At 40.0% G+C, this 27,282-nt stretch overlaps 1 protein-coding gene across 1 annotated transcript; it reads left to right on the forward strand.

Moving 5' to 3' along the window:
- The first annotated feature begins 3,973 nt into the window (after window positions 1-3,973).
- On the forward strand, window positions 3,974-26,795 carry LOC114468118 (myosin heavy chain, fast skeletal muscle-like). The gene is made up of 39 exons (XM_028454821.1): window positions 3,974-4,193; window positions 5,458-5,601; window positions 6,543-6,699; window positions 7,524-7,551; window positions 7,631-7,745; window positions 7,814-7,906; window positions 8,003-8,066; window positions 8,640-8,738; window positions 8,812-8,915; window positions 9,624-9,762; window positions 9,841-9,959; window positions 11,044-11,193; window positions 11,260-11,430; window positions 12,849-13,158; window positions 13,357-13,445; window positions 13,558-13,645; window positions 14,768-14,885; window positions 14,969-15,092; window positions 16,437-16,573; window positions 16,659-16,914; window positions 16,985-17,227; window positions 17,804-17,980; window positions 18,064-18,209; window positions 19,146-19,236; window positions 19,313-19,702; window positions 20,606-20,732; window positions 20,814-20,932; window positions 21,015-21,211; window positions 22,446-22,629; window positions 22,707-22,872; window positions 22,955-23,079; window positions 23,158-23,466; window positions 24,052-24,255; window positions 24,322-24,447; window positions 24,510-24,680; window positions 24,826-24,930; window positions 25,002-25,097; window positions 25,175-25,309; window positions 26,170-26,795. Exons 1-39 carry the CDS (start codon window positions 3,987-3,989, stop codon window positions 26,191-26,193), a joined length of 5,847 nt encoding a protein of 1,948 aa, XP_028310622.1. The 5' UTR covers window positions 3,974-3,986; the 3' UTR covers window positions 26,194-26,795.
- Window positions 26,796-27,282: the final 487 nt, after the last annotated feature.

The raw sequence follows: 27,282 nt of genomic DNA on the forward strand, positions 1-27,282 counted from the left end.
AGGGTCACGTGACCAACATTCACGTCAGCATTTAGAAAGAAAACCAATCCCACCATTAAAAGAATAATGAAAAAATAAAGGATTTTGTGTGTTTTTGTTGTTGTTCTGTATATTTGTTGTATTGTGTTGTATTGTAATTGTTTTATTTCTGTCATTTTGTAGGCTTTTCGTTTTTATGTGATTTTTGCATAATTTCTCTGTCATTTTATATGGAGTTTTTGTAATACTTTTGTGTAATTGTGTATGTTTTTTTTGTAATAACTTTTTGAGTAAATTTGCTGTTGGGTCATATATTATTTTGTGTCACTAGTGGAAAACTAATCAACAATAAATCATTATGAGGCACAGAGACAAGCTGCAATGGCCTCATGTAAAGAATTTTTAATATTCACGATTTGTGAAATAATCCAAATTTTGAGTCCAAAGTCACATAAAGAAAAATAGTTTTATATCCCAAAAAAGTTCATGGAAATCCTTGTGAAGGAATGGTTCGGATTTCCACCAGGCATGTGTGACTTTCAGCTGGGAGGGACTGAAGGTAACCTCCACGAGATGAAGTTGAGGAAGAGGATGTGGGAATAGTAGTCGCCATGCACACTATCCAAATACAAGGCTTGCCCAAAAACCAAGACCATGAAAAATCCATTTTAAAAAGCATGTCAAGGTTGTACAGTTAGAGAGCTTTCTCTCTTACATCTTACTTTTCTAATAATTAAACGATTAAAAAAAACAAGGTGTCTGAGGCTCTTTGCAAAAATCTGGAATCTTGACAAATTTGTTTAACTAATTTCTTGCTATTTGTGTCTTTAAAAGCCACTGTCAAGTCCAGATTATTTTAAACATGTATTCGTCTGAATGAAAAACCACAAGTTCAACCAGTCCTTCAAAATGTGGTCTTGGGTACTACAGCACTAGTGGAAAGTGGACTAAAAAGAACACACATGACTAAAAGAAATATACAACCCATGTTCCTCTTTTCCCCCTTTTTTAATTTATGAACACTAAAGAACGTTATCTGCAGTATTTGTTCGCATCCGAAGCATCACTTTCTCTTTTTATTTGCACATTTTTAGCAAACACTCGCTGCTGTTCACACACTCCATGTGATCTGACATTACAGCCGTTCTCTCGCTCTTGGTCTAAAAGTAGCAGCGTGTGTTTCCATGTGTTTTACGTCCGGCCTGTGATGTTCACAGAGCTGCACCTGACATGGATATGTGTGTTAACTCGCTAACAGTCGACAAAGCAGACGATCCTCCTCAAGGTGGCTGCTTGTCACTGACCTACGAAAGGAGTTCATTATGCAGTGCATTTAGTTATAGTAAAAAGGAAGCTTTTATTAATCACCAAAAAGCCTTAAAATGCATATCAGTTAATGCTATTAATTAATGGCGTCCCACATGGTTCTATCTTGGGCTCACTTCTCTTTTCTTTCTGTCACGATCTGAAGCTCTGCATGTTTCTGAAGTCTGAAGATAACTTTTTTATTCTGTTGAAGACTCCACAGGTGAAGATAAAAAAATCAGACATAGAACAGTTTTAATTGTACTGTAAGCTCCAATATTCTCAATCAAGACAAAAATGTCAAGTGATAAAACAAGATTGAAAAACGTGATCTAATGCTGCATTCCAAACAACTCAGAAATCTGGATTTTCTGACTTCCTACTTGAAAAAAGTGACTTGGAACGCCTCCTGAAGTCAGAGCTTCCACTCGGTAAAGTCGGGGGAAAATGTTTTATACTAGCGGTCCGCCGTGTTTGAGATATCCAAGTTTCTCAGTCAGCTCAGCTGCTTCCTGATTGGCAACATTCCGTTCTACGACACAATTCAGGTCGGGAGTCGTCTGTTTTCCTCACACACACACACAAAGAGTTTTTATTGTAAGATTAATATATAATTTAATATTTACAATCCGTGACCCTGATCTGTTTCAGAGCAAATTATCAGAACAAACATATCCACATATTTAAAGCTGATATCCAGATTTTCTGACAAACGTCTCGATGTCCCGCCCTAAACAGCTCCACTTCCTCCCACTGTCTGCCAATCTACCAGAAGCCACGCCTCTACTTTTCTGCACGCGCACCACGGAACATGACAAGGTCGCATCGGGTTGCATTGATATAGGTCTATGGGTCCGGTAAGAGCTAAACTCATATTTACCTGTTGGCTGTTGTGACGCGCGGCCTTGTTTCCGTGCACAGTTCTGCATTCACTTTGATTGACAGACTCCACTACAGGAAGTCAAAGCCTTTGGGCGATCGTTTCCATTTGTATAGGGGTCCATAGGACGAAGGAGGGACTTATAAACATTAATGTATATGAATGACCACCAGCATAAACATAGATTGCTCAGAAACTCTGGATATCAGCTTTAACAAACCTCAGACCACAGGATCATCTGACAGGATGACATAAAATAATCTGAAAGTTCTGTCCTTGGTCAAAGTTTTTCTTCTAACTTGGCTTTTCCTTTGCTTTTGTTTGCGTATTGATGACATTAAACTTTTTTTTTTTGTCACTTCTTTTATGTTTAATCTGTTGGTTTTACTCCATGTGGGACACAGGCTCTTATGGTTTAACACCCCCTGGCTTGTGTTTGGGGTGGACTGGGACAACATTATCAGTGACACCATGTAGAATCCGTTATTAACATGTGACTCTTTATGTCTTAATATTAATTATTATTCCCCCAGAAAATCTTAAAAGGGGGACACGTTTGAACCCCTTTTTACCGATTTCCTTTGGCCATTTTGCAACTTCCTTTGTCCCACTTTTGCCCCTTCCCAAAAAGTTCTGACACTTTTTTCAGACTTTAAATACTTTTGCAAATAAATGTCCATTTTTTTCCTATTTTTTGTAGCCCGGTATGCCAGATGGCCAGCCCACCCCTGCTTGCACCCCTGCTTGAATCTACATGTTAACGTTTTAGGTTAATGGTTGACATCTTGACTCCTGCTCACAGAGACGACTCTGACTTTGTGCCGACATCTGTGTTCTTGACTCTAATCCAGTTAATCCCAACAAGGTTCCTTAGAGGTGATTGAACAGATGGTTCCTGAGGCCACGATGACACCCAGTTAAAGCACACAAACAGCTGTTATGGCAATTATTATATTCATCATCATATCATCAAATGTGTGTTGATGTGTACAATTTGTCATGTCTTTGCACTTTTGAACAGCTGAGTCATGTTAGATTAACAAGTACAGACAGTGCCAGCACACTAAGGACAGATAAAAGTGGCGCTAACCTTTTCTCCACTTCCACTGTGGGGAGCATGTGACCCCCTCCTTTTCTTTCTTTCAGAGTTGAGACTTTTTCTCATATCTGTATAAAGCTTAAACTGTGAAAACCGTTGGTTAGTCATGAATATCCTCTTGACCTTTTGAACCATCCTGCTTAGTACCTGGCCGCCTTTACTCCCAACAGGATGGGACACTTCTTCTTTCGTACTCTTTTTCATTTAGTTTATAATAAATCCTTTTTTTTATAAAATCATCACGCTTCGACTGGACTCCATCATTCAACCAGAGCAATAAATCATGTCTCCAAATGACGTCAACCGCAAATTTCAGCCACAGGGAACCAGCTTCATTCCTCTTGACGTTTCCTTCATACAAACAGTGAAACCCACACATGAACGTGTCAAGCAGCTGGAAACAGTTGTTGATGATGTGCAAAAATAGTGCTGGAGGATCATCGCCTGCTGCCGCTGACATGTTCTAATTATCACTCAAAGATCCTGCGTCGTATTTGAGGACGGAGCAGGAATCGATAATGTGGCTTCGTTAACATTTAACACGTGTCACTTTGCCAAGTTAGGAGCATCGGCTTGGGTTGGTGTTGATAAAAACCAGCTTGGAACTCCTGCTGGTTGCTCACTCTTAGAATCCTCTTCTACCTGTGGGATCTGAAGGACCTCCGACTGGACAGATCGGGGTCTGTAGGCAAATTGTGTGTGTTTTGAGCTTCAGATATCAACATGAGTTCGGATGCAGAAATGGCCCAGTACGGGCCGGCGTCCGTCTTTCTACGCAAACCTGAGAAGGAGCGAGTGGAGGCCCAGAACCGGCCGTTCGACGCCAGGACGGCGTGTTTCGTGTCCGACGTCAAGGAGCTGTACGTCAAGGGTGTCATCCAGAAGAAAGAAGAAGACCAAGTCACCGTGAAGGTCACCGAAACCCAAGAGGTTTGTGTTTATTACTGTAGAACCTGTTGCAGATCCACAGAGATCATCACAGAAATGGCCTTTTCTCTTCTTTTCTTCTTCTTTACCACTTTAAAAAAATGTTTTCACCACTCCTGTCCTATTTTCCATTTCATTTTTGAGACAAATAACTGAAAAAAGGGAGCATATTTTAATTTAGCAGCTAGAATTTTAGAATTAAAAATGAACATTAAAAGAATGAAATGTATTCAATCATCTTCTTTACCCGATTAAAAGTTTCTGCTTGGACGATTCCCAGCTTGAAATTTTTATTGGGTATGGAAAACAAAAAAACTGTTTGATAATAATAATAATAATAATAATAATAATAATAATAATAATAATAATAATAATAATAATAATAATAATTAATAAATAAATAAATAAATAAATAAATAAATAAATAAATAAAATAAAAAATACAAATAATAATAATAATAATAATTTGTGGATTTCTTTATTTTGGAAATAAAACAACAAAAATGAAGATTTTTGGTTTTTAAGCGAGAGAGAAGACAGGAATATGCAACTAAAACCTGTGCACACAGGAAGAACATGCAAAGTCCACAAGCTGACAGACTACTACCTCAGTGGTTCTCTAATGTTTTTGGGTATTCCCCTCTTTGAACTAAGGTGAACTTTTAAGCCCCACCTGCACCCATTGTCCCCCAAAATAATCCTGACAAATAACACATTTTCAAATGTGTTGAACTAAAAGGAAACAAGTAACATTATGTTTCATAATAAATCAGAAACTACATTAAACTAATCACCTGCATAAAAAAAAATGTGAACCTGCAGCAGTTAAAAATACAGAAAATACAGAAAAATTGTTTGCAATTTGTGAAAAAAAGGAAATTATTTTTTTAAATCAGCTGTTGGAAGTTTGTTTATTGTTCTGCTCCATGTGAAGTACATGCCGATGTAAATAATTATTTTTCCACTTTAGTTCCATGTTACATTTTGTTCCCGGTCGCATATTTAATGCAGTCTAATAATTTAATTATTTGTGAATTTCTGCTACATTTTATTTTCTCATTATTACTATTATCTTTATTGTCAATGAAGAAAGGCATTTAAAAAGATTGGCATGAAAATGAAATCGTCCTCCTGTTTGTCGCGCCCCACCTGTCATACCTTCATTCCCCACCAGGCGGTGCGACACACAGGACGAGCCTTTGCAGACATGGAATTGTTTCATGTGCCTGTTGTTATTTATTTATTTATTTGATCCTGACATGATCAGATGGTGACGGTGAAGGAGGAGGACTGCTACCCCATGAACCCCCCCAAGTACGATAAGATTGAAGACATGGTCATGATGACGCACCTCAACGAGGCCTCAGTGCTGTACAACCTCAAAGAGCGTTACGCAGCGTGGATGATTTACGTAAGAACCACCGGCAACGCTCTGAGAATAATTTAATAAAACTTCTGTTTTACAATGTTTACGGTAATGCCTCCACAAATAGCCAAGAGCGGGTCATCGAGATCTGCTAATGTGGATGAGTACGAGCCAATAATTATGTAAAAATAGAAGAATGTTTACATATTTGTATTAGTGGGAATGCTAGGAACTCCCACAACATCACACCAGTTTGTAACAACTCATTAAAGTGCTGTGGAACACATACCATAGTGTCTTATTATTAACGTTCATGTCAGTATTAGAATAATGTGTTTAGATGACAATTTTGGTATTTTTCAGTCATTTTCCTTGTTCTTGTTGTCGATTTGTGTATTTGTCTTTTATTTTTCTTTTAAACATTTTGTGTATTTTAGTTGATGTTTTATGTGTTTCCAGATTCATGTTGTGTTTTGTGGAGTCATATTGCCAATTTATACATTTTACTCTCATTTTGTGTGTTTTTATCGCCAAATTTCAATAATTTTGTGTATTTTTATGTCCTTTTGTGTATTTGTCTTTCATTTTGCATGTTTTACATTTTAGTCTATGTTTTATGTGTTTCCAGATCTATGTTGTGTATTTTGTCATTGTTGTTGTATGTCAGTGTAATATTCATTTTTGTGTGTTTTTGAGTCATTTTGTGTACTGTATATGTTTTTGCTCGTTTGTTTAGGGTTATTAGTTTATTAATTCTGTAATTTTGTGTTTTTGTTGTTTTTTAATGAGTCAAGTTGTGTGTTTTTTTGAGTCATTTTGTGTATTTGTTTTGAGGCGTTGCAGGTATAATCAGAGAAAGCAGAGCTGACCTAATACTGACTGATGCTGTAGGAGTGTTGGTGTTTAGATTATTATTATATATCATATATAGTCTGAGGTTAAGGCTGAACCTAGTGAATAAAAGTGTGATTGTGATGTGTGTGCAGACGTATTCCGGCCTCTTCTGTGTCACTGTGAACCCGTACAAGTGGCTTCCGGTCTACGAACCTCAGGTGGTGTCGGCCTATAGAGGGAAGAAGAGGATGGAGGCTCCGCCCCACATCTTCTCTGTGTCTGATAATGCATATCAAAATATGCTCACAGGTGAGACACGTCACGTGATTGGTCTCTGAGCTGCAGGGAGGAGCTAAATGACTTAGGGGTGGTTTGGAATCACTGCTCTTAACTGAAACATTTTATTACATAAGTAAATAAATTCCCCTTACATCCATATTAGGAATCATCATGTGAATATCAGAAAAAAAATAGTTTATTCCTAATTCCTAATTCTTTGTTGTTGTTTTTTTTAAGAGGGAGAGATTTCAATTATACAGACAGAACTGAGCTTAATCTAACATACTTTAGCTCAGAAATGCTCATTGTTGAGGCAGAGCAACTGTTATCACAGCGGGGCCACAAAAATGTGATTGTCGAGTCCAAGGGCCACATTATCAATCAATCTAAGCATTAATATACAAGTAAAAAACAAAGGCTTTTGTGTGTTATTGTCATTTTTGTATATTTGTATAATGATCTTCGGTGACGTTTTTTGGGGGGGTTTGTTGTCATTGTTTTGAGTGTTTTGGGGTATTTTTGTTGTCATTATATATATTTCTTGTTCATTTTCTGTGTTTTTGCTGTTGTTTTGTGGGTTTATGGAGTCATATTGTGTATTCTTGTTGACATTTTGTTTGTGATGAGTCGTTTTATATATTTTTCTGTAATATTGTGTGTTTTTGAGGTTGTCTTGTGCACTTTTAGTGTATTTTGGTGTATTTTTGTTCTCCTTTGGTGTATTTTTTCCATAATATTGCCTGTTTTTGGAGCAATTTTATGTGATGATTTTGGGGGCCACGCAATATGAGACTGAGACAAATGCTGTAAGTACTGAATAGCGTTGAAGCTAACGCTCTGTCTTTGTGTTCCAGATCGGGAGAACCAGTCCGTCCTGATTACGTAGGTTCAACAAATATAAATCTACATATGTCACATTTAAGGAAAAACATGTTTTTCACATGATGTCTAATGAATGCAGTGGAGAATCTGGTGCAGGAAAGACTGTCAACACCAAACGTGTCATCCAGTACTTTGCGACAATCGCAGTGGCCGGTGGCAGCGATAAGAAGGAACATTCGTCAGGGAAAATTCAGGTAACGTCTTATCATTTAGTTTTATTTAGTAGAAAAATGAAGGTGAAGAAGATGAAGTTGTTTTCCAGGGGACTCTGGAAGATCAAATCATTTCAGCCAATCCTCTGCTGGAGGCCTTTGGAAACGCAAAGACCGTCAGGAACGACAACTCCTCCAGATTCGTGAGTGACATTATATTTCACCACCTTGTGTTTTCTAGTTTCTTCTCTAAAAATTCACAAGATGCAGTTTGTGATGATTTTTTTTGTCCTTTAAAGGGTAAATTTATCAGGATTCACTTCGGAACCTCAGGAAAACTGGCTTCTGCTGACATAGAAACCTGTAAGTTTGTCTTTCTGCTTTAAAATAACGCTCATGATTTGTGATATTTGTTTTTTTAACTTATGAATAGTGGTGTAACGATTAGTTTTAGCAACATTTTGATTCAAATCAGAATTCGTTGTTGACGATTCAATTCAGGGACGATAATTGGTTAAATTAGGACGATTCCATCCGAATCGATTCAGTAACTTTTTTAGTCAAAATAATAATTCAACGGATATTTTTTTTTTTATTGCCTGCTCATGTAAAAGTTACATGCGAGCACATGGTACTAGTATTGCGTAAACGAGCACATAAAGGTAATTGTTAACCCTAACCCTAAGGTTAAAATAAAGCTTTACTAGATCCTCTAACATGATTAACTCCTTACGAGCAGAGCATGCAGCCAAAATATTGTAGTCGGACAAAGGGGGTAGATGCATAAATAACAGAAAGGAGGGACTTGAACCTAAAAAGTTTTAGAACCACTGCTCTAAAGGGCCAGATTTGGCCCCCGGGGCTTGAGTTTGACACGTTATCTAATGAATGAATCATTTCACCCATACTTATAAAACTTCTCCTGATGATCTGCAGATTTGCTGGAAAAGTCAAGAGTTACTTTCCAGTTGTCTGAAGAGAGGAGTTACCACATCTTCTATCAGATAATGACAGGACACAAAGCCGAGCTCATAGGTGAGACTCACACACCAAAGAAAACGGACAAACACAAACGTTTCACTTTTAACGCCGTTTTTGTTGACTTCAGAGATGCTCCTGATCTCCACCAATCCGTACGACTTCCCCATGATAAGTCAGGGGCAGATCACCGTCGCCAGCATCGATGACAAAGAGGAGCTGGTGGCCACGGACGTGAGTGTAATGCCGTCTCTGATCCTGCTTCAGAGTCAGGGGTGGACTGGCCATCTGGCATCGTCCTGATGTTGGACCGATGACCCAAAGTGGGTCGGGCCGGTCTGCTACGTTTTTTTTGACGAGCGAGTGGAGGCGGACATGGCAACAGGTGGCCAAAAATGGTCCAAAAGTGGCAAGAAAAGAGTAAAAACTAAAAAGTTATTAAATTAGGTCAAAAACAGTCAATAGTGGCCAAGAAATGGGCAAATAAGGAGGAAGCAGGTGGTGTATAATGGCAAAGGGTAGATGAAATGGGCAAAATGTGGCAAACAATAGTGAAAAAAGACAAAAATGTAGAAAAAAAGGCCAAAACGTAGCAAGAAAAGATTGAAAAGTGACTAAAATGGGCCAATCGCCAAAAAATGGGCAAATAAAGAGGATCTAGGCAAAGGGTAGCTTAAACAGGCAAAATGTGTCAAACAATAGTGAAAAAGATGTGGAACAAAAAGAGGGAAAATGTAGGGAATAAAGGAAACAAGGGGGTTTTATTGGGCAAAAGTTAGCTTATTTGGATGATAGGTTAAAAAGTTTCCCACTTTAAAGGTTTTCTGGGGGAATATTAATTAAAATGAAGACATGAAGAACCACATGTTGAGCAGGAAATTCCCCCTGGTTCAGAATCATCAGAATTCCCACACAGACTTAATGTTTGTCCAACATTAACAGACAGCAACTGACGTCCTCGGCTTCACCAGCGATGAGAAACTCTCCATCTACAAGCTGACTGGTGCCGTGTTGCATTATGGGAACATGAAGTTCAAGCAGAAGCAGCGGGAGGAGCAGGCGGAGCCCGACGGCACCGAGGGTGTGTAACGTCACGCTTCATAGTGGTTGATATAAATGTTGTTGATGCTAATCCTGGTGTTTGCCTTCGGCCTCTCAGTGGCAGATAAAGTGGCTTTCCTCATGGGGCTGAACTCAGCGGACCTGCTCAAAGGCCTGTGCTACCCTCGAGTCAAAGTGGGGAATGAATACGTCACCAAAGGCCAGACCGTGCCGCAGGTACTGTACGAGATCCCACAGGACACACACACGCACACACACACACACACACACACACACAGCAGTGTGTGTATGCTCATGGAACCCAAAATCCAAAGTAAATGAACAAAATGTCTGCGTAAAAATATACAAAATGATCAGAAACATACACAAAAGACAACTGAACTCATCGAATTTCCTCCAAAAACAAACACGATGACTCCAAGTATGCACAAAAAAGAAAAATATTCAAAACCACAAAAAAAAGTGGCAATAAATACTGCAAAAAACACTCACTAAATACAACATATTATACAAAACATTGACAAAAATACATAATATATGACTGAAATAGTTTAAAAAATGTCTAAGAAATAAGAAACAACAGCAAAAATACATTAAAGGACTCTGTAAAAACATACAAAAATGATCGGAAAATTACACAAAAGACAACTGGAATCATTGAAATTCCTCCAAAAACAGACAAGATGACAAGAATGCACAAAAAAGAAAAACCACAATACAAATACACCAAATAAGACCAGAATTACACAAAATGTCAAGAAAAAAAACACAAAATATGACATATTATACAAAACATCGACAAAATTACACATGACAACAAAAATGACAGAAAAATTTACAAAACAGCAAAATACACTAAATTAATACACAACATTACTCCAAGAACACACAAAAGAACAACAATAATACACAAAATATTAGAAAATTATAGTCTATGATATAGAAAGATCTCTAAAAAACACACAAAAAAACAATTATTCACAAAACTACTCCAAGAACACAAAAGGACAACAATAACACACAAAATATTAGAAAGCATACACAAAATGATCTTAATTCCTCAAAAATACTCAAAAAACACACAAAACGACTACAATGATACACAAAATGAAGTAGGCCTCATCAGTCTTCAGTGAGATGTTTATTTCAGACCATTCTCTGTCCTTTCTCTCTTTCTTCATCACTGGGTTGAATTGATTATTGATTAGTGACAGACTGAAGATGGTGCACATGTAGGTTGACAGATTGTGATGCCTTCAGGGTAAAACCATGGGGCCTCTTGTTCTAAACTTCTCTTCAGGTCACCAATGCAGTGGGAGCTCTGGCTAAGTCTGTGTATGAGAAGATGTTTTTGTGGATGGTGATTCGCATCAATGAGATGTTGGACACCAAACAGCCCAGGCAGTTCTTCATCGGCGTGTTGGACATCGCTGGCTTTGAAATATTTGACGTGAGTTCACATGTTGAGGGCTTTTTAAAGAGGTGATGAATGGTGATGATGGCGTGTTCTTCACAGTACAACAGTATGGAGCAACTGTGCATCAACTTCACCAACGAGAAACTGCAACAGTTCTTCAACCACCACATGTTTGTTCTGGAGCAAGAGGAGTACAAGAAGGAGGGCATCGACTGGGAGTTCATCGACTTCGGGATGGACCTGGCAGCCTGCATCGAGCTCATAGAGAAGGTGGGATGTCACGTGTTATATACGAACCAAAGAAGGCAGCGGTCACTAACCCTACCTCCGTCTGGACATCTCACTCTAAAATCAATACCTCAAACTCTAACTGAGACACAATTCACCACATTAGGACCTACTGTTACAGTTTCTTGTCGAGCACCTGTCTTTATCTGTCCCACAGGCTATTGTCCAATAAGCTGCAGTCAATGTTTCATCTTAAAAATTCACCCCTTTTAAGTCGGGCATATACTGCGATTTTAGGCCCATTTTGAGCAGTTTTCACATGTGCGTCTATTTTTGGGATCGGGCCGAGTCTCGGCTAAATCGTGTGTCATGCATGGTGTAGTATACATGGTGTAGTATACATGGTGTAGCATACAGCGGGTCATGAGAAGCGATTAACACCACACGACCAGCTGCCGATCAGAAATCGTATGGTTGCAAGAAAATGTTTGAAATGTTTGTTGAAGCAGTGCCAAGCCACGGCTTACCTCAAACTCTCACACTGCACGTGCAAACACCGTAAGACCGCTGTAAAATTGACAAACCGTACTTCCCACGTACTTCCCACACATTGCCGCCTTTTCTTCTTTGAAGCTCTTTTTGCTTAGCATTGCAAGTGTCTATCCACTTGCAGGTTCTTCTTCTTCTGTTTTAATGGCGACGCTTCAGAGTTATTTTTCTTCTTACATTACATTTCCGGAAATAAGTCTCTGACGTGTCGTGCATGGACGTATTGTGCGAGCAGTCAGATTGTGTCAGTGTCGCTCCGTATGGTGTGAGAACATGAATTGTGAGCTGCGCACATTTGGACAGTGTCTGCTCGCCATCACCTATTTGCTTTTTCTCCTTAATTTTAATTTTATCATTATTATTCAACAATGCCACCATTTCAGATTTTACGAGAGTTATTTTATCCAGTCAATAATTTAATGGGTAAGGTATCATATTCCAACTGCAATGTTAGGAAGGAAATCCTGCACTTACCTTGTTATTTAGATGTATTTAGATTCTGAGAAGAGCCCCCAAGTGTTGTGACGGTTTTGCACAGAGAGGAGGCGAGACAAAGATGAAGGAGGCAGATTTGAAGATCAGCACCAGAGGAGTTTATTTTAGTATGAAGGATGAGGTTACGCACAACAACCAGCTGGTTGCAGATGGAACAATGTCACAGCCATGCTATGCCCACCTTCTCCTGGTCTCTGTCTTTATACCTCCAAAGGCCTTGCCTTCCCCTGAACTAAGGGTTACCCCCGTTCTGTCGGCATGATGTCTAGTTCTTACACATATCAGCAAGGTTACCGTCTATTTGCAGGAGACTGCAGCTACACCAAAGCAAGATTAGCAAAGAACCTTGAGGCCAAAGGCACAAATGTCAGAAATACATGACAATGTCTCTCATCTTTTCTTCATGCATCCCACAGCCAATGGGCATCTTCTCCATTCTGGAAGAGGAGTGCATGTTCCCCAAATCCTCGGACACTTCGTTTAAGAACAAGCTGTACGACCAGCACCTCGGGAAGAACATCGCCTTCCAAAAGCCAAAGGTTGTCAAAGGCAAACCCGAGGCCCACTTCACGCTGGTGCACTATGCCGGCTCCGTGGACTACAACATCACCGGATGGCTGGAGAAGAACAAGGACCCCCTGAACGAGTCGGTGGTGGGGCTTTATCAGAAGTCATCAACCAAACTCTTGGGTGTCTTATACGCTTCGTTTTCTGGAAGTGACGGAGGTACGTTGGAAGGTTGTTGGTTCCATTGGGATACAGGAACACTCTGTTGTTTTTATGAGCTAAATGTAGCACGAATGTGGAAGTCGTTCAATTCCCAACCTCTGCTTTCCACTTCAAACTGATCCATATTTGGCCCCTGAACTAAAATAAGTTTGACACCCCTGATAAAAAGGATAATCTCTCCGTGTTCTCTTATAGAAGGAGCTGGTGATTCTGGAGGAAAAGGGGGGAAGAAAGCAGCAAAAAAGAAGGGGGGTTCTTTCCAGACTGTGTCAGCAGTTTTCCGTGTAAGTCTAAAGTTCTTTGGTCTGTCTCAAAGATGATAACTTCCTGACTCCTCGTGTGAGTTTTTGTAAACATTTCTGTACCTTTCGGTGTTATACTTGGTTTCTCTTGCAGGAAAATCTTGGAAAGCTGATGACCAACCTGAGGAGCACACACCCTCACTTTGTGCGTTGCCTGATTCCCAATGAGGTCAAAACTCCTGGTAAGCAGAATCCGTGTACAGTTCGTTCTTTGGTTATTCCGTTTTATAACCAAATCAAAATAAAAAATAAACAGTGTGGTTATTTTGTTTTACTGATTTAAAACTAAAACAAAAATACCAACAAAAAAGTAAACAGACAAGCAGCATTTTCCTGTTTGAAAATTAAATCTTCTGTTTGTGTGATATTTGGATATTTACGGGGAAACTATGGACAAGAACTTCATGTTTTAAGCTCACCACACAGAGAGGACCCACAGACAGGGGGGTGGACTTTTACTCTGCTGCATTTGATAAACTGATCTTATAGCATCGCACCAATGGCAAAGAGGCATAATTTACATGTCGAAGACGTTTCGTTAAAGAGTTATTGATGCTGGAAGTCCGAATCTGTGAATATGAACCAATAGTGTTACGGTCCAAATAGTATCCAAATAAACTGGTGACTGACTATGACTGTGAGGAACAATAGACGTTAGAACTTCTACAATTTGACACTTTTGCAAAAACAATTTCAGCTTTTATGAAGGCAGTAAAAATATATCATTGGCACGTTTTATTACCACTAGCCACTAACGGCAGCCGTCAACACACATGGGAGTTGATCACAAAAAACGAAGAGAGCCAGTAGATTCATTACACCACCTCTGGTTCCTTTAATCACATATCATGTACATATTTTACGTAACACCCATTTAAAAAAATTATTATTTATGTATTAATAACATTTCAATTCATTAGTTCATCAGTAATGTGACTTAAGCGTTGCTCCTTTTTTAGTCAGGGAGTGAAAGTCCGCCCCCGTCTGTGGGTCCCCTCTGTGTGGTGAGATTAAAACATGAAGCTCTCGTCCTTGTTTCCCTTAAATATCCAAATATCACACAAACAGAACAAGGTTTAATTTTAGAACAGAAAAATGCTGCTTGTCTGGTTTTTGATTTTTCTTTATTTCTGTTTTGGTTTTAAGTCAGTAAAACAAAATGACCTCTGCGTTCATTTGTTATTTTTATTTGGTTTGAAGACAAAATAACCAAAGAACGAAGGGTACATAAGTTAAGCAGATAAAACCATTTTCAAACGTTGGCTTGGACATATTTGACTGAAGTTATTCGTACCTGGCTGCAGGGATCATGGACAATCATCTGGTGATCCACCAGCTGCGCTGTAACGGTGTGCTGGAGGGCATCAGGATCTGCAGGAAAGGTTTCCCTAGCAGGATTCTGTACGCTGACTTCAAGCAGAGGTCAGCATCCTTCAGAGATGGCAAATGGCATCCATTAACTTTTCTTATGGTTTCTAAACGTCTGTCCTTCCTCATTCCAACAGATACAAAATCCTAAATGCCAGCGTCATCCCAGAGGGACAGTTCATCGATGGGAAGAAAGCCTCTGAGAAGCTCCTCGGCTCCATTGATATCGACCACTCTCAGTGTCGATTTGGTTCTACAAAGGTGTGCAGAAGGCTTTTTTTTATACGGGAACACATAGTGTGTTTGCACACTGTTGTCAGTGCAGAGAGAAGCACATATGTGCTTTTAAAACATTAAGAAGATGTGGCAAAGTCATCTTTTATTTATTAAACACATCGTTGCTGCTGTTGCTGTTGCTCCTTAATCTGGATCTAATTTCATTCTGATGCCATCATTCAATATAGATGAGTATATAGCATGTGCTGTAGTGACAGTGCACTAGATCTAAGATGGACAAATATATATTTATTTATTTATTTAGGAGAACCACATTGAGATCAATAATCTTTTTTACAAGTGTGTCCTGGCAGCAGTACATAAAACAAGTCTACAGTGTCAAAATACATCTAAAATGTTTTAAAAACAAATAAATAGCACAGAAGAAAAGTACATGAAAAACAATAAGTCTATCACAGTGTACACCACAAAAATGTGATTGTTTTGTCTAAGGGCCACATTTTATTCATTCTCTTGTCATTTTTTGTATTTTTGTTGACCATACATACCAACATGAACGTTATTGTTGCTCTTTTGTATATTTGTTTTTATGTGGTCCTTTGGGTATTATTCAATCATTTAGTGTGTTTTTGTTGACCTATTGTGTATTTTTTGTTGTTCTTTTCTGTATTATTGTTGTTCTTTCGTGTTTTTTTCAGATTTCTTTCCTATTTGTGTATTTTTCTTGTCCTTATGTGTATTTGTTTTGTCGTTTAACATATTTTTGTTGTCCTATCGTGTATTGTTTTTGTGCTCCTGTGTATTTTTGTTGTTCTTTTGTAAATTTTTGCTGTCCTATCATGTATTAATGTATTTATGTATTTTTTTGGTCATTTAGCATATTTTTGTTGTCCTATTTTGTTTTGTTTTTTTGTCCTTTTATGTATTTTTCAAAATCAATCAACACCTTGTGAAGAGCAACAAATTGGCATTTCAATATTGGACCCACAATGGGTAATATTTACCCAGCTATTATCTATTAGTTAAATTTGTTTCATATGGTGAGCAGAGGATCTGGAAAGCTGTTGTTTTTTCAAAGCTGTGGCCCCTTGGGATGGTTATGCCATACCTAACATCATCAACACAGGTAAAGATACAGTATCTGGCAATATTAGCACCAGCAGACCCACAAAAGCCTGCGTATACAGGAAGTAGATATAGAAGATGGATGTATAGCTGATGTAATTCATGGTATCTGTCCCACACTAAAGTCAAATATTGTTATTTGTGTTCAAGCTCAATACGATGTTATTACCTGTTATATTATTTTGTTAGTGCTGGAAACACATCTTAGATTCACTTCAGTAACATTGGACCATGTGGTTAAAGGTCTTCTTCAAGGCCGGACTCCTCGGCACTCTGGAAGAGATGCGAGATGAAAAGCTGGTTTCCCTCGTGACCCAAACTCAAGCTGTGTGTCGAGGTTACCTTATGAGGAAAGAGTTCTCCAACTTAATTGTTCAAAAGTGTGTAAATCGTCGTTTGATCTTCTCTCCAGTTGTAACAACGGTAACATGAGAAAGCGTAACGTTGCCGTTGTTCGTCTTGCAGAGACTGTGTGTGGATTCTGCAGTACAACCTGCGCTCCTTCATGAACGTCAAACACTGGCCGTGGATGAAGCTGTTCTTTAAAATCAAGCCTCTCCTGAAGAGCGCAGAGACCGAGAAGGAGATGGCCACCATGAAGGAGGACTTCATCAAGTGTAAAGAAGATCTGGTAAAGTCAGAGGCCAAGAGGAAGGAGCTGGAGGAGAAGATGGTTTCACTATTACAGGAGAAAAACAACCTGCAACTGCAAGTCCAAGCTGTGAGTATCCTGCTAACAACCATCTCACAACCTCCGGGTGTGATCGCTACTGACTCCTGTTTGCTCTCAGGACTCAGAGAATCTGTGCGATGCAGAGGAGCGATGTGAAGGCTTGATCAAAAGCAAAATCCAGCTGGAGGCCAAACTCAAAGAGGTGACCGAGCGGTTGGAGGACGAGGAGGAAATCAACGCCGAACTCACCGCCAAGAAGCGCAAACTGGAGGACGAGTGCTCCGAGCTGAAGAAGGACATCGACGATCTTGAGATCACGCTGGCAAAAGTGGAGAAGGAAAAACATGCAACAGAAAACAAGGTGTGGGAACTTTAAGACGCCGGTGATGTATTATATTTAAACTTTCCTTGTTTTTAGGGGAAACTGGTGCAATCTGAAGCCGAATCAGTTGCGAACCACTTTTGTAGGGCAGTGGTTCCCAATCTTTTTGGTTCCGTATACCTCTTTGCATTTTTGTCAAATCATGTGTACCCCCTCTTCATATCATTAGTACCCTCTCCATAATTTTATATGCTTTTATATTCATGGAACAGCAGGGTCTCCCAAACCCAGTGTCTCAAACACTGGTTCCCTAAAGCATAATCTACAAATTCTACTTAATGTGGAATTTAAAGTGAAATGTATTTTTTTTTTTAAATACAATGCACTTTTATGTGATTACTCCAATAGTAACTAAATACTGTCTCCTTTGTAAAATGTAGCATAATACAGCATAAAATAATCCTGTTTTTTTTTCTTTCTAAAAACAAAGCATAAAAAGGAACTACAAGCATTTTCCAATTATTTTTTAAATATTTGTCTTTCCAAATATGTCCCTGCATTGTGCTCCTGTACCCCTGTTTGGGAACCACTGGTATAGAGTGAATTTCTCTGCAGGTTAAAAACCTCATGGAGGAGCTGGCTGGTCAGGATGAAAACATTGTCAAACTGACTAAGGAGAAGAAAGCCCTCCAAGAGGCACACCAGCAAACCCTGGACGACCTTCAGGTAGAGGAAGACAAAGTCAACTCTCTGACCAAAGCCAAGTCCAAGCTGGAGCAGCAAGTGGACGACGTGAGTCTGGATTTTTCCTTTTTCAACCTCTGTCTATGTGGCTGAAGATGTCTGGATGAACTTTGTGTGATTTGATTTCTAAGCTTGAGGGCTCGTTGGAGCAAGAGAAGAAGATCCGCATGGACCTGGAGAGGGTGAAGAGGAAGCTGGAAGGAGATCTGAAGCTGGACCAGGAGTCTTTGATGGACCTGGAGAATGACAAGCAGCAGTCTGAGGAGAAGATGAAGAAGTGAGCTGGTTCACATGACTAAAGCCTGGTATAAGCTTCTGTTTCAGGACCTACGCCATGGATGTGACAACTGTACTTATGCGTCAAGGGAACGCATCGCTATGCGATTGGCTGCCATGGGGGTTGTGTGTGTGTGTGTGTGTGTGTGTGTGTGTGTGTGTGTGTGTGTGTGTGTGTGTGTGGTTTCAGCGGAGCATTAAAAAGCCCTTGTTTATCTGCTGGTCACAGTAAACAAAGTTTAATGATTTTTAGACATCTTAAAATGCAGTTTATTTTAGAAATATTACTGACCTACCTACTGTAACTACTGTATGTGTGTATTGTTGGACACAAACATGAAAACAACAGTTTCAAAACATGCGCTTTATTCTTCAATATAACCATACACTACATGCAAACAAAGTATAAAAGTGCATGGAGTTGTAGACTTTAAACATGACTTCATGTCTGCTCCTCTGGCAGCCTCCGCAGCATGTTGGCCATTGTTTGCTGTTTAATGAAACACACACACAAACACACTGTAGGTACAGAGATGAGTCAGAGTAGCAATACACACACCTTTTGTCTGTGATTGACTCCATTTTGGCGGTGCTTCACGTGTGCTGCAACCATGAAAGGAAATAATAAAACTGGCACTTTCTGTCCATTTCGGTTCTCTCTTTGACTCAATCCACTGTAAAAACAACTCGTATCGCTCCGCAGTTAAAACACAGCAGTGTTGACTGGAAAAGGCAGAGACCGGGGATGAGGTTGGGTTCCGCATCGTGTCAACATCTAGTCAGAATTTTTGGGAGGGGCACCTCAGATTACGTTGGGGGTCTACGTCAACGTAGAAAGCTACTTGTGGCTACGCCGTTGACCTGACGCAAAGCATATATCAGGCTTTAGCTAACAACAATGATGCCGTGAAGTCTTTAATCATTCATGTCTTCACAGGAAAGAGTTTGAAAACAACCAGCTGGTTAGCAAAATCGCCGATGAGCAGTTGATCAACAACCAGCTGCAGAAGAAGATGAAAGAACTTCAAGTGATGAAACTCATTTTTCATTCTGAATTATTTCAAATGGAGTCTTTGACTAAAGCCGACAGTCCTTTGTTTCCAGGCTCGTATTGAAGAACTAGAGGAGGAGGTCGAGGCCGAACGAGCTGTCCGCGCTAAGATCGAGAAGCAGCGTTCGGACCTCGCTCGGGAGATCGAAGAGATCAGCGAGAGGCTGGAGGAGGCGGGGGGAGCCACTGCAGTGCAAATAGAGATGAACAAGAAACGCGAGGCGGAGTTTCTCAAACTGCGGCGTGACCTGGAGGAGTCCACGCTGCATCACGAAGCCACGACTGCTGCACTGCGCAAGAAGCAGGCAGACAGCATGGCGGAGCTGGGAGAGCAGATCGACAACCTCCAGAGGATCAAACAGAAGCTGGAGAAGGAGAAGAGCGAGCTCAAGATGGAGATCGACGATGTGGCCAGCAACATGGAGACAGTCGCCAAAACAAAGGTATAAGAATACTTGTGCTGTCAAGAGATTTTAAAAAACATTGAGTAATTGAACAGTGACTTTGTAAACTAATTTTTTGTTTTTAACAGACTTGAACAGATACATGTAGCCATTTACATTCTACTGTATTTGAGACTAGTCCCTAGGGCTGCTGCCACCTTTATTTTTGACCATCAGGGGGAATATTGATGTGTACTATTGTTAATCTCCAAATAATAGAAAATACAAATGAAATAAAGCATCATGTCCATACTGTATGTAGTGCTATAAAATAGCAACACAATTATTGAACACCGAACTTGTTGCTTTTTCTCTCCCTCAGATAATAAAACCCACAGCAAGACGATATAAATGTATACAAAAACAGACCAAAACACAAGACACAACATTGACAATCAAAAACCAAACAGAAAATAAAATAAAAACCAAATTGAATCGGAATTCACCCAAAACATTAATTACTAATTATTTTTAACCCTTTAAATAGTACACGAACTGCCGTAAAATAGGTCGACCGGATGAAGACGCGTTTCACGCATTGCATTGAAAGGATCAGGCCCGCAAAAGGATTGGCCACTGATAATCGCGCTAGCTGATACATGTTTAGCATTGAGGTGGTAGTTGAGGCTAGAAGAGCTCCGGTGATCAGAAAACTCTATCTTGTACAATTTGCACACAACTGGGCATTTGTTTTCCATCTAGTGTATTCTGTGCATCAGTATTATAGGTATACTGGGAACTCTTTAAAGGTTCCTAGCTGTTTGGAGTGCAGCTTTATTTTTTTGTGCGTTAATTTCCCCTACAATTAATATAATCGCAATTTATGCGTCAAAGTGACAGCCGTAAAGAATGCAGGAGGAGTCTGGATGTGTTTTGGGTCTGATCTGGGTCGTACATGTGTAGGTCCATCTGGAGAAGCTATGTCGCTCTCTTGAAGATCAACTCATTGAGCTGAAGACCAAGGATGATGAGCACATGAGACAAATCTCAGATCTCACCAATCAGAAAGCCCGTTTCCAAACTGAGAACGGTACATCTGTTTCCTCTTTTAATGTAAAGGTTACAGGCGTTGTTGCAAAATGAAATCTGATCCTCGTTTGTCTTGGTGTAGCTGAGTTTTCCCGACAGATGGAGGAGAGAGAAAGCCTCATATCCCAGCTGACCCGTGGAAAGCAAGGCTTCACAATGCAGATTGAGGAGCTGAAGCGACTGAACGAGGAGGAAACAAAGGTACCAAACCCTCACGCTAACGGACAGACCTGCCATTGGCAGTTCATTCAGGCCCAGATTGTTCTGGTCTCCTCCTCTACAGGCTAAAAACGCCCTCGCTCACAGTCTGCAGTCAGCCCGTCACGACTGCGATCTCCTCCGGGAGCAGTACGAGGAGGAGCAGGAGGCTAAAGCTGAGCTGCAGCGCAATTTGTCGAAGGCAAACACAGAGGTGGCTCTGTGGAGGAACAAATATGAGACTGATGCCATTCAGCGCACCGAGGAGCTTGAGGAGGCCAAGTAACTAAACTCTGAGATTTACTGACAAGAACAAGACTGTATTACATTCAAAACAAAGACCAGAAAATGAGTCATTGAATAATCTAAATGTAAGCAGATCCAAACCGAGATATATCATTATGACTGAGCTTTGACTGGATTCTTCTGCAAGTCCAGGTTGGTTTGAAAACCTAAACAAAACTGCAAAAAGTTTTTTTTAGAAACTCTGTTTATCTAGCTATTGTGTAGTAAGAGTGCCTATAGTGTTCTTTAAATTGTAAATAGACTTGATTTATATAGCGCTTTATCCCCACAATGAAGTAGTCTCAAAGTGCTTTACAATATCAGCTCATTCACCCCTTCACACTCCAACGGGACAGAGCTGCCATGCAAGGTGCTAGTGGGTGCATGGGGTTCAGTGTCTTGCTCAAGGACCCTTCGACACATAGACAGTATAGACTGGGATCGAACCCTCAACCTCTGGACCAGAATACGACCCTTCTACCCCCTGAGCTTTAAATACAGCTTTATCAAAAGATTGTTTATTACTAGAGCTTCAGTCAAAAGTCATGTTTTCTCCTTCACTGGCTGGTAGTGAGGCTCCGTGGTTAGTATCTAATTAACACTGATGTAGGATTTTTAACCGTGAACTTATTTGTTTGTCAGCTCATTGTCCCTGAAACGTACCCGTCAACGAATGACATTTCCAGATGTATTACGGCCTTCTGATTGGCTCAACATGAGTTCAGTAAGACTATGTCAGCTCTCACGATGGAGAAGGAAACAGCAGACAGTTGCCATTAACTGTTATGCATATCTCGGGCCGCATTTTCTTCCAGGGAATCACTAGAATTTGATCAGTGTGCCTCTTTAACTCCAATGGATCACCATTTACACCCGTTTCATCACAGTTGCAGCCATATTTAAACTTCACCTACAGACACAGACTGTGTTTACCAGAAAAAGATACAACCAGGTTGACCATGGCCTCAAATTTTTCAGAAAAGTAGTTTTTTTTTAGTGAATGTGAGATTCTTCTATTTATTAATACATTGATGTTGTAAACTTGACTGGTACAGGGACCCTTGAACCCCAGATCAGACAAAACGTCAGCACGTTTACCCGACTAGACCCAATTCCTTTCAAAAACTGCCTGTCCATCTTGGTCACCCCTCAAAGGCTTTACCACACAGTTAACATCAATCATTCTCCAATCATTCAACAACATTATTAAAATAAATGATTTTACTCTTAGGAAAAGGTTGGCCCAGCGTCTCCAGGAAGCCGAGGAACAAATCGAAGCGGTGAATTCAAAGTGCGCCTCTCTGGAGAAAACCAAACAGCGGCTGCAGAATGAAATGGAGGACCTCATGGTTGATGTGGAGAAGTCCAACAGTTTGGCCGCTACACTGGACAAAAAGCAGAGGAGCTTTGACAAGGTGCACCCCTTAGAAAACTACACATTTCATTTGATCTGGGCAATATTTACTCCCAGCTAATGTTTGAACGGGTTTAGGTTTTAGCCGAGTGGAAGCAGAAGTATGAGGAGACTCAGGCTGAGCTGGAAGGAACTCAGAAAGAGTCTCGATCTCTGAGCACTGAGCTCTTCAAGCTGAAGAACTCATATGAGGAAGCCTTGGATCATCTGGAGACCATGAAAAGGGAAAACAAAAACCTGCAGCGTGAGTTAAATTTAACTTTGAGGATTCAACAAGTCTGCTTTATCTAAAATTTCATCTTTTACACACTCTTTTAAAAACACAGAGGAGGTATCGGACCTCACAGAGCAACTTGGCGAAAGCGGGAAAACCATACATGAGCTAGAGAAGTTCAAGAAGCAAGTAGAGACGGAGAAATATGACATGCAGACTGCACTGGAAGAATCTGAGGTAACACATGATGAGCTTGGATGATGTTAGAAAATCCACATTTTTGACATTGAAATTTAACAATTGTTGATGTTCAAGGCGTCTCTGGAGCAAGAGGAGTCCAAGATACTGCGAGTGCAAATGGACCTGAACCAGATTAAGGCAGAGGTCGATCGGAAAGTGGCTGAGAAGGACGAGGAGATTGATCAAATGAAGAAGAACCACCAGAGGGTGATGGAGTCCATGCAAGCTACGCTGGATGCCGAAGTCCGCAGCCGGAACGATGCTCTGAGGGTGAAGAAGAAGATGGAGGGAGACCTGAACGAGATGCAGATTCAGCTGAGCCACGCCAACCGGCAGGCGGCCGAGGCCCAGAAGCAACTGAGGAACGTTCAGGGACAACTCAAGGTAATGCACGAGAGTAGGATTAGCTTTGCATTCAAAATTAGGTTAGTTTTATCCTCGATTCCTATGCTGCAGTTCATCCATCACAGTTAAGCAGAAGAAGACAAGTATTTTATTGACAAAACAAAAACATCTTAAATTCACTTGAATGCCATGACAAAGACCAACTTTGCTATTCTTTGCATAGATAATTAATGCGATAGCAGAAACATAATTTATAAATCTTTAAGATCATGTGTGACCAGTACTTTTTTTACCTTTGGGTACTTTAAAGGAAGAATTGAACACTTGTAGGGGGGCTCAGATTGTAATTTTATCTTGTCATTGCGACCTTAACAAAACAAGTAAATGCTACAAACAAAAATTTTAAAGCATTTGGAATGCTTTAGCAGACCTTGCAAGTTGTATCACAACATCACACTAAAAATGATGGACATAAGGTCAGATCTCAAAATAACAAGAACAAGAAGGTTTTAGTGGCTTTTTCTGCTCTTGTGCTCCAATCACAGTGCTATATATTCCAAAGCCAAATATTTTTCTGTATGTTGGGTAGATATGGATAATCTCTAAATCAAAGTTAACTTCCAGGATGCCCAAATTCACATGGACGACTCGAACCGAGGACAGGATGACATGAAGGAGCAAGTGGCCATGATGGAGCGTAGGACAACTTTGATGCAGGCCGAGATTGAAGAACTCCGAGTGGCCGTGGAGCAGACGGAGCGCGGTCGCAAGATGGCAGAACAGGAACTGGTGGACGCCAGCGAGCGTGCAGGACTTCTGCATTCTCAGGTGTGAACACGTCTCACACAGAAGACACGATGCGTTTTGGATTCATGTCTATTCTCCGTTCAACAGAACACCAGTCTGCTAAATACCAAGAAGAAGCTGGATCTGGATGTCACTCAGCTGCACGGAGAGATAGAGGAAGCTGTTCAAGAGGCCAGGAACGCTGAGGAGAAAGCCAAGAAAGCCATCACCGATGTAAGGTCTCTATGGTTCAGTTTAGAGTCAAACACCTGCTGATCCTGTTGTGTCATCTCTAGGCTGCCATGATGGCTGAGGAGCTGAGGAAGGAGCAGGACACCAGCGCTCACATGGAGAGGATGAAGAAGAACCTGGAGGTGACGGTTAAGGACCTGCAGCACCGCCTGGACGAGGCGGAAAACATAGCCATGAAGGGCGGGAAGAAGCAGCTTCAGAAACTGGAGACCAGGGTGAGTTTAACAGGAGTTTTGTTGGAGATCAGTGAGGAATCATGGCATAATAATGACAACGTAATGTCAGCCTTTATGTATAAAACTTCAAGTAAAGTGTTACTGAAAAATCAATAAAATTGATGTCATAATTTCATCCCTGGAGGTGAGGGAGTTGGATACTGAACTGGAAGCTGAGCAGAAACGTTCCTCTGAATCCATCAAAGGAGTTCGTAAATACGAACGTAAACTCAAAGAGCTGACATATCAGGTATGACGTGTTCCCTTTTCTGTCTACAAACTACGATGCATTTCTCAAACAATCTATCCATGCCCTCCCAGTCTGAGGAAGACAAGAAGAACAACGTCCGACTGCAGGATCTGGTGGACAAGCTGCAGATCAAAATGAAAGCCTACAAGCGTCAAGCCGAAGAAGCAGTGAGTAAATCTGTGACCTCATCTTGGATGAGAAGGAACGCAGCATGGCGCTGGATCACTGAGAATCGTTTCCACAGGAGGAGCAGTCGAACATGCACATGGCCAAATTCAGGAAGGCTCAGCAGGATTTGGAAGAAGCCGAAGAGCGAGCGGACGTGGCCGAGTCTCAGGTCAACAAGATGAGAGCCAAGAGCCGTGAGATTGGAACCAAGGTAGAGCACATGAACTCACTATAGTATCTCAGAGGTGAAGAGCTGAATAAACAATATCATCTGCACTGAAGCTTAATAATGTTATTTATTAATCAAATATCGTTTAAACTCAAAGTGTCAAAAGGGATCAGGAATGGTTTGAGAAAGACAATGACAGTTTGAAGCATCAGGTCTCAATCATCTGTTGGATGTGATAGATAAACCAGTATGATCCATTTCATCCATTCATGTACATAAACTGATAACAACAACACACACACAATGACATCAAAAACACATAAAATTACATCAAAAACACATTTAATGACAACAAAAACATACAAATTTACATGAAAAATACAAAACAGGACTGCAGGCACAAAAAACCACACAGAATGACTCCAAAAATCTAAAAAAAAAAGACAAACACAAAATGACAAGAAAATACACAAAATGGCCCAGAAAACACACAAAAAAAGGCTAAATATATACAAAAAGACATAAAATGACAACAAATACATACAAAATAATCTTGCGCCACTAGTAGCTACTAGCTAAAGACTTGCTACACTTTCAACCACCTGCAACAGTCTGTTGAATGATTAAAATATGGTAAAGAATGTATTTTAAAAAATGTGTGATGATCTTCCAATTTATGTAGGCAAGCGTAGAGTATATATTCTGCTTCATATATCTTTTTTGGTTTCATGAAGTAACTTTGGTGATTTCCGTCGATTTTCCATGATTGTGTAAAATCAGAGGCCCAACTACTGTATGTGTCTCTTCTTTTAGGATTTAAAATGTTTTCCTTCATATCTACATGCTATATAATGTTATACATTTAGGTTAACGTTATTAAATGAGCTTTGTTTCTTTTCCAGGCCCAGGAGGGACAGGGCGAGTAGCTGCTTACCACATCAACAGATTCAACGTGTGTGCTTGGATTTGATGTAGACAAACACAATATTAATTATCTAACATCAATTACTCACAAAGAGGAAGTCGAACGTCACTAACGTCAAAAATTAACTGTATTTAAAGGGTGAGTGGAAATTTTCTGTTCAAACATTGTCATTGATTAGTGTTAGCGGCTCATGTTAGCGACACATCTTTTTACTTTGTCGGATAGGGAGAAAAACGCTTTTAACCACCTCAACCATTTTTATTAACCTTCATTAAGAACTAAGTGAATCATTTGCTGCAGAATTGATTAAAAGCCAAGCAGATCACACAGATGTGATCAGGAATATTAATACATTTGGTTTTATAACTGTTGATTAGGATGTTAGCTGTTTTTAAAATAAGTGTCACGCATTAAAAACAAGGTTAAAAGACAGGTCATAAAAGTGTCAAATCATCATTTTCCTACAATATTGTGTTGTTTCTTCACTTTTACCTTTAGATTCAGAGTAAAAATGCATTTGTTTCACAGTTTGGCTTTCGTCACCTTTATTCCTGCCTGCCTGTCTTCAGTATTAGAGACATAATAAAAGCTGTGAGAAACAAACTCAGGTTGTCTTTTTTTTTTCATTCTGTAAGAGGAAGAAATAAAATCACATTTAACAGCTTTAAGAAGCCTGAACCAAGATGAGTTTATTAAAGTGAAGGCAACATACATCCACTACATCAAAAAGCCATTTAAAGCCAGTTTGTGGAACACTATGTAACACTAAGAGGGCGCTGTCACAACCTGGGTGTGTGGGTTAATTCATAGGTGTATTGTATTGCACCCCCTGTCTTGTCTGTGTGCAAGTGCAGAAGAATTGTATAGATTCTTGTCTCCACACAGGTGAAGCTAGTGTTAAAGGGTTTACTGGACCAACATGTTCCATACTTCTAAAGGAAAATACAATTATTTACAAAAATTACCTTGATTATTCGCTAATAAACATTGTTTAATTGATTTGGGGATGCTTAGATTATCAGTAATTATGTCAAATCAGGGAAAGCCGATAAAACATTTTTCGTCTCCTTGTGTCCTCATTCCTTTTTCA

Source organism: Gouania willdenowi, chromosome 8, assembly GCF_900634775.1.
Source record: "Gouania willdenowi chromosome 8, fGouWil2.1, whole genome shotgun sequence".
In the NCBI taxonomy this organism is placed as follows: domain Eukaryota; kingdom Metazoa; phylum Chordata; class Actinopteri; order Blenniiformes; family Gobiesocidae; genus Gouania; species Gouania willdenowi.